The 8,549-nt window shown below is 37.7% G+C and overlaps 1 protein-coding gene across 7 annotated transcripts in view; it reads left to right on the top strand.

Moving 5' to 3' along the window:
- Positions 1-8,549, top strand: part of Ralgapb (Ral GTPase activating protein non-catalytic subunit beta) — a 79,320-nt gene that overhangs the window by 39,940 nt on the left and 30,831 nt on the right. For all 7 annotated transcript variants that reach the window (XM_010640063.3, XM_010640061.3, XM_010640062.3 and 4 more), the window contains 2 exons: positions 4,378-4,560; positions 5,588-5,739. In XM_010640063.3, the coding sequence (XP_010638365.1) occupies positions 4,378-4,560; positions 5,588-5,739 (335 nt within the window). The remainder of the gene's footprint in view (positions 1-4,377; positions 4,561-5,587; positions 5,740-8,549) is intronic.

Genomic DNA, 8,549 nt, shown 5'->3' with positions numbered 1-8,549 from the left:
TTTAGTTAGTTTTTGAGTCAGAGTCTCACCATGTTGTCCAGGGTGGCCTTGAACTTGCTGAGTTGCCCAGGCTGACCGCAGAACTGCAGTCCTCCTGCCTCAGCCTTGTGAGTACTAGGATTACAGGCATGTCCTACCATACCTGACTCAAAATTAACCCTTTGAAAATGAGCAATTCAGTAGTAGTTCTTAGATTCGCATTGTTGTACAACCACCACCTCTCATCCTAAAACATTTTCAGCACCTCAAAAAGAAAACTCTGTACCCATTAAGCAGTGCTTCTTCACCCACTCCTTCCCACCTCAGCCCTGGACAGCCTGCATTTTACATCTGTCTGTCCAAGCTGGACATTTTACATAAATAGTATACAGTATATGACATTTTGTGCCTGACTTTTTCATTTAATATAATTAATTTTTTGAGTTTTATTTCTTTTGTAGAATTTGTCATTATTTTATTACCTTTTATGGTTGAATAATGCAAGTTGAGAATATATTCCACACTTAGTCCATTCATCAGTTGGTGCACATCTGAGCTGTTTCCATCTTTAGACTTCTGTTAGTAACTGTCGCTGTGAACATGTGTATACATGTATTTATTTCAATTCCAGTTTCTTATTCTTTGATATATGTACTGAGTAGTGAAATTGTGTATATTTTTAACTTTTTGAGGAACTGCCAAATTGTTTTCTAGTGCTACCGAATCATTTTACATTCCTACCAACAATGTACTGTACTATGGTTCCAATCTCCAAATCTTTTTTTTTTTTTTTTTTTTGGTACTGGGGATTGAACTTGGGTCCTTGCGCTTGCAAGGCAGGCCACCGAACTGCTGAGCTAAATCCCCAGCCCCCAATCCCCAAATCTTTACTAAAATCTATTTTTAACAAAATGGGCAGAATTATCTTGATTTAACAAGATATCTTGTTGTGAAGATCGTATGAGACTAAATACATAAAATACTTTGAGAGCAAAAGGTGATATATGCACACAGGCGGTACAGTCTGGGATGACATAGTTTAAGCCATTAGCAGGAAGCCTTCAATGGAACACTGCTGTGGACCAGCTTAATATTGTAAAGGACTGACTATAAAGCTACAGTAATCAAAACAGTCATCCCAGCACTCAGGAGACTGAAGATGGAGGGTGGCGAATTTAAGGCCAGCCTGGGCTGCATAAGTTTCAGGGCAGCCTAAAATATATCTATAGCAAAGTTTTCTTAACAAACAAAAACCAAAAAACAAAACCAATTTGATGTTGAAATAGATTGGAATATCATTGGAATAGAATAGAGTTCAGAAGCAGATCCATGTATATGCAATCATTTCATTTCTTTTTTTAAAAAGTTATAATGGAGCCAGGTGTGGTGGCGCATGCCTGTAAGCCCAGCACTCGGGAGGCTGAGGCAGGAGGATTGCTGTGAGTTCGAGACCACCCTGGGCTACATAATGAGTTCCAGGTCAGTCTCAACTACATAGTGAGACCCTCAAAAAAAATAAATAAATAAAAAATTTACAATGGTAATTCAAAGGAAAAGAATAGTCTTTTCAGTAAGTGGTGCTGTAATAATTGAATATTCATCTGTAAACAACAATAAAAAGCTTTGTTTCATACCTTACACTACAAAAATGAACTCAAAGTAGATTATAAACCTAAATGTAAAACCTGAACCCTTAACTTCTAGATGAAAACATAGAAGAAAATCCTTGTGACCTTGGGTTAAGCAAAAATTTCTTAGAAATTACACTGAAGAATAAACTGATAAAGTGGACTTCATCGAAATCAAAATGACTGTTTTTTAAAACACAAAGTAGCTGGGCATGGTGGCTCACACCTATAATCCCAGCACTTGGGAGGCTGAGGCAGGAGGATTGCTATGAGTTCAAGGCCAGCCTGGGCTACATTGTGAGCTCAAGGATAGCTTGAATTACAGAGCAAGACCCTGTCTAAAGAGAGAGAGAGAGAGAGAGAGAGAGAGAGAGAAAAGAAAAACACAAAGTAATAAAAATGGCAAATAACTGATTAGAAGAACATTTTTATAAACTATATCTGACAAAGGAATTATACCAAATTATATATAGAACTCTCAAACTCAATAGTAACCTTTCCTTTTGGTGTGTGTGTGACAGCGTTATGGTGGTCCAAATTTCTAAGAAGAGAAAATTTGTCTTTGATAGCATCTTCAAAGCTGAACGGAATGGGTTTCTCTCTCAAGCTTGCTTGAAATGGTCATTCTGGTTCTGAGGTCCAAGTTATAACAATCAGCCTGTAATCATTGACTTAGCCTGAAGTATATGGAACATTTGTTTAAGAAGGATCAGCAGATCTATGAATTGATCTGTGTAGTTCAGAAGAGATTGAGCTTCTTTGAGGGCAAGTGGAGCTTTGTGCTGAACAGGTAGGTCTCTGCCATTTCCTGAGTGGAATGTCGGTTATAATCCCTCAGGGAATTTGCTGTGGAGAGAGCCAGCTATACTGTGCTGTGTTTTTTGGAGGACAGTGAGGAAAGGACAAGTTCATGAAATCCAGGAGACTGACCAGGACAGTGAACTGAATCCATGAACTTTGTGAATCCATGGACTTTGTGAATAGTTCAGTGTTCTACAGTGGGAGCTATATTAACTACTATGTTGGTACCGCTGTGCACTGTGTGCTGCTCAGACAGAGTGTCCTAGGCATCAAAGTGCAGATCACTGGGATGAACTGGTAACATTGGTCTCGAGGTCCTGCATGACCACTTGAAGAAGAAATACAGTAGTATGCACCACCCCATCTCTGGATAGAAGTCTTAAGAAGTGAGAGCCATCTGCCATTCTCTGGCTACTGCCTACTCAGGGTTCCCTGGCAGGTGGATCTGGAGACTGGATGTTGTTTCATAAAGATTTTTAGTAAAACCTTTACAAAAGGTAAAACCACACTAATGGGAAAAATCCTCCAAAGTAAAACAAAAACCCAGTTCTGTCAAAAAAGTTTAAAACAGGCAAAGAATTTGAACAAAACTTTACCAAAGAAGATAAACACATGAAAATATGCTTAATATCATTAACTATTAAGAGAAAAAAATGTGAGATAATGAAAAGATGGAAATAAAGTGTTTGTAGATGGGGAGGGGAGGAGAGGATGAAGGGAGGGCAGGGATAAGGGGAAAAAATGAGAATCAAGACTTGTCATGTAGAGGTACAAGATCCCAACAATGAATGTATCTGTACTGTATCCCTAAAATGTACCAATAAACTCAATTAAAGCTGGAGAAAAAAAAAAGAGAAATGCAGTTAAAACCACTGAGAGATACAATTACACATCTTTTAGCATATCTAAAATTTAAAAAACTGACCATACCAAATGTTGGCGAGGAAGTGGAGGAGCTGTTAATGGTAATGTTAACTAGAATAAACATTTTGGAAAACAGCTTGGCAGTTCTTTAAAAAATTATACATCTGTCTTATGACCTAGCCACTCCTCTCCCAGGATATGAGAGCACATATTCATTCAAAAACTTGGACACTAATGTTTTGTTGTTGTTTTGTTTTGTTTTTCCAGTACCAGGGATTGAACTCAGTACCTTGTGCTTGCAAGGCAGGTGCAGTGCCACTGAGCTAAGTCCCTGGCCCTGGACTTGAGTGTTGATACCTGCTTTATTTGTGATATCTAAAAGCTGGAAGCAACCCAACTATCCAGTAACAGATTCTGGATAAACAAATTGTGGTTTTTCCACACAGTGGAATATTGCTTAGTCTGTAAAAAGCAACACATAAGCAATATACAAAAATGTAGATAACTATGAAAATAATTATGTCAAGTAGAAAAAGGAGCCAGAACCGCCCGCAAGTCTAAACTATGATTTTATTTATATAAACTTTAGTAAATGCAAACTAGTCTATAGTGGTAGCAGATTAGTAGTTGCTTAGAGAGGGCAAAGAGGACTAGGAGGAAGATTACGAAGTACATGAAAAGTTGCTTGAGGTTTTATATATATATATATTTTTTTTCATTTTCTTAATATGTGCAGTTTATTGTAATATGCCTCTGAGCAGCTACACAGTGCTTTTTGCAGAGCATAGACTATCACAGTTAAGTTGGGTTGAGGGAGCTTAAAAATGTGCATATCTTTCCTTACCAATAAGTCTTTCAATCTTTGGTAAAGATGAATAGATGCCCCCAACACCTATTTTTATGCTAAAGTGAAGTACTGTTTTAGGATTTGAAAATTGCCACTTTTTATTTTTGTAGAGTATAATAGTATATCTTAAGTGTTCTACTCCTACATATAAATATTAAAAAGCAAAGCCTTTTGTGATGTAACCTCAGTGCACATGCTTTGAAATTGGTGCAGTGACTCCCGACTAATTGTTTCTATTTCCCAAATGAATACACTCAGGTGAAGGTGATGGTTGACTCAGGAGACCGGAAGCGAGCCATTAGTTCTGTGTGCAGCTATATCGTGTACCAGTGCAGTCGGCCAGCTCCTCTTCACTCCCGGGACCTGCACTCCATGATAGTGGCAGCTTTTCAGTGTCTCTGTGTCTGGCTGACAGAGCACCCTGATATGCTTGATGAAAAGGTGGGTTCATTCAGTCTTAAACATTAAATAGAAACAAAAATGTATGTTAGGAAAAGAGAATATCTATGTAAGTACACTATCACACACTTTGAATTTACTTGTTAGATTTCAGTAGAACACTTTTGAGCACTAATTATAAACTATCATCATTTGTGTATTTGGTTATGAATTAATGAACAGAGGAAGTTCTTTAGAAAGAGGGGGCCCTGCCTACTTTATTGAACTGTCAAAACTATTATTGAAAAGTTGGTAGCCCAGAGATAGCTAGTGAGCACTCTGGTCATATAGTATCAAAGCAGTAAGGGCAGTGATTGCTAGCCTGTGAAACTAGGTTGCTTCTATCTATAATTTCACACATATTTCTCCATTTTCTAGTCGAGTGTTCTACCACTGAGCTATAACCCCAGTCCTCTTACTTCTCCATTTTCAAGTGAATTCACATATGTAGCATGCTTTTCCTGCCACTATTCCTTTTGGGGAAGCAGGTATTAATAAAGAATTTACGGTGAAAGTAAAAGAAAGATAATCAAGGTAATTGACTTTATAGAGATCTTTATGTAATTTTAAAAAAACAATGTTGTTGATAAAATTTTAGTCATTGTTTATTATGGGCTTTAAAGTTACACTACCAGAAATTGTTTAAAAATGTCAATCACTGATGAGCTTCCCTTAACTATATTATATTGTTTGTCTTAAACTATCCTAGGTTTAGCTGAATTACTGTTTTATTTCTTTCATTTGGCCTTTCATGATCTGTGGTCCATGGTAATTGTAAAGGAATTTCTGTGACTGATAAAATTGAATCTACTTTTTTATCTACTCTCTGATCATTCAGATTTAGTTCTTCTAAGAAATTTGGAGAGGGAGTAGAAAATTATATTACTATGATATTAATATTTACCTGTTAAAATTAGAAACTGGAACCCTGTTACCACTATTAAAACATAACCACTGTTAGAATTTTAATGGATTCTCTGTCTATTTTATAATATGTATTAGAAAAATTTGTCTCACTCTTTGCTTCTAGGACTGCCTTAAAGAAGTACTGGAGATTGTAGAACTGGGTATCTCAGGAAGTAAGTCTAAGAACAGTGATCAAGAGATCAAATACAAAGGAGATAAGGAGCCAAACCCTGCATCTATGAGGGTAAAGGATGCTGCTGAAGCCACCTTAACATGGTACGAAAGTGGCTACCAAGAACTGCACCAATGAGTTAGATGGGGTTAGCAGTGATCCATGTATGTTATTTTGCGTCCTCCCTGATTGTTCAGTGTTAAGGGATTCTGCCTTTAGGATATTTTGTCTCTAGAAAGAAAATGGAATGGAAATACTCTTTTTTGGTACTTGTTTTTTAGACCAAGAGGAATTTGGGGCTGAGCTTGGGTCCTTCATTTTCTTTACTGATTAATATCAATTCAAGGCAGATCATATTACAGCTGGAAAAGATCTTGAAGAAACTTACACTCCTTCGCTTTGATGGCAGAGTCCAAAGACAAAAAATTATGTCTATCTGTAACTGGGTCATCAGATTTCCTGCTTCCAAGCTTAGTGGTTATAGTCTTTGCTACACCATTTATATTACGTATTAAGGATTCATTCAGCCAAGATTTATGAATTTACTGTTACAAAAACTGGTGACGGAACCATAGAGATAAATCAGATTCAGTCACTACCATCTAGTTCATTAGGGAAGGTATGAACACAAACTGCTATAATATTAGGTGATTAATAAAAAGTTCCAGGAAAAGAGGTACAAATAAAGGGCTAGGGAATTGGAAGAAGGAATTGATTACTTCCAGATAAGGGGAAATTAAAGTAACTTCTCTAGGAAAAATGATACTAGACCTGAAAGAGAAGCTGGATATAATTTGAGCTGAGCTGTAAGCCAGATTACAGGGCAGTTAAGAGGGCACCAAGAGTGTGTCAAGCATTTTGGTAGTACAGAAATGGAAGCAGAGAGAGAGAGAGATTGGTTCCTTGAAAAAGTAGTAGAGAAAGTTGAGAGAATTTTGTGTTTGGCAGATAGGTAAGGAGACTGGAAAAAGGACAGGAAGGCAGTTTAGGCATACTTATGGAGTGAAGGGAACAATTAGGTGGAGAAAATTACATGTAATAACAGGAATGATAAAAGATGGTGTTTTTGAAAGCATAAGCATAAATGAAGATGCAGAAAAAATACAACAGCAAGAAGGAGAAAATGTCAGGTCAGTCTATGTTGGCTCATTTTGGTCTTGGTAAAGTAGTGGGCAAGACTGCTTGAAGATGTATATGTAAATTAGCCCTTCCCAAGATCCCAGTGTCTTTGCAAGTTCAGTGGCTTATTGCTTAGTTGAGGTGTACACAGTGAAATTGGATTTCTTTCTGTTCCTTGTGAGCTTAGATTATTCAGTAAGTTCTTAGAAAGATGCTCTCTTTAGTTTCACTATGTTTAATGCTGGACTTTCAGTGACTTTGTGGAGGTTTGGTTAGTAGATAGAAAATCTGAAAAATATGGGTAGAGCTCCTGAATTATGGGTTTATTCAGATGGTGAGTATTAGAAGTTCAGAGAGAAGACCAGATATAGGCCGGGATAAGCTTAAAGTGCCATAGGAGGACTCAATGTGTACTGTGAAGAGGAAGAAGGATACGGAGAGACATGGGAAGGACATTTCATGAAACGAAACTCTTCATGAAATGGGAACTCTTCATGAAACAAAAAAATAATGTTTGCTCCATTCTGTCCTGGATGGGGTGTTCCTATGAGAGTATGGTTGCCAGTGAGAATTGGGGATGTGCTCAGAATAAATAGAGAGCCCTAGGGTCCTTCTCCCCAGTCTCAATAGGGCTTCTGTTTTCTGTTGCTTGTCTCTGCTGGCAACTCTATAAATGGCATCTCCAGTTTCTGGCTTTGAAGAGTTCTGTCGTTGTGAAACATACATCCCCTGCCAAACTTCTCTGTTCTCTCAGTTGCTGTCTTTATGTCCGTCTCACCACTGTTTTCCAGTTATGCAAACAGAACTTGGCTTTTTCTCTGACATTTCTGTCATTTCCCATTTGAGATTAGCAGCTGAGTCTAGTAGACCTTATTAAAGTATTCTTCCCATCCCTCTAAACTCAGAGAGCATCCTAGTTGAGCTGTTCGGTTTCTTGTCTGATTTCCTTGTTTTCAATCTCTTAATCATTCTCAGTCATCTTGTATTTGGTTGCTACACTCAGCATCCATAGGCAGAATTTTTATCTTGTTGCTTAAATGCTTGCAAATTTTGAGCAGAACTATTTCCTACCTTGTTGACTGAATTCCATGGTCTGATTTTCAATGGGACAATTGGGTCTTTCCCACCACTGTTTCCCACACACTGCTGCCATAGTTGGGCCATTTGTGGCTGTGAACTGGGCATGCTTATACCTGCTCATGCCCATCCTTTGCATTCCAAGACTTCTCTTTTGTTCCCTTGGTCTTATCCTGCCTCATTCAGTGCATACATCAGGTCTAGCCACCTCCATGAGACCCTGTTGTTTATTCTACTTCTGAAGCATGACTTTTTCCCACATTTCTGTGCTCATTCTATCTGATCCTTCTACACAACCTGGAATTCTGTACTATTGTGATTATACTATATTCGATCATATAGGTATGCTATATTTGATACATACAAGTGTTGTCTCCGCAGTCTAGGTAGAAGACACTTTTCTGTCTACAGTAACCCTCACAGTGTTACCTACATAGAGACAGCTGTGAATAGATTAGCTGGTTAGTTCCTCCCGCCCCCGGTTTAGTAAGACAAATACAAAATTAAGACTCTTGGAAGTCAATTCAGTGGTCCTTCTGCTTAAGTCACTTTTAAGACATATTTGCCAAGTCCTGTAGCTTCTAATGTTGGCTGTATTCTAATCCTCAAGAGATTGCCCATTTTACTTACTAGAAAACTTAATGTTTACACTGAGCTAAAAATCTCTCCCACTTTAACTTCTACCCACTAGGTTTTTTTTTTTTTTTTTTTTTTTTTT

The sequence above is a fragment of the Fukomys damarensis genome, unplaced genomic scaffold (assembly GCF_012274545.1).
Source record: "Fukomys damarensis isolate Sample0158 unplaced genomic scaffold, DMR_v1.0_HiC HiC_scaffold_22, whole genome shotgun sequence".
Taxonomy (NCBI): domain Eukaryota; kingdom Metazoa; phylum Chordata; class Mammalia; order Rodentia; family Bathyergidae; genus Fukomys; species Fukomys damarensis.
This window is presented reverse-complemented; position numbering and strand designations above follow the sequence as displayed.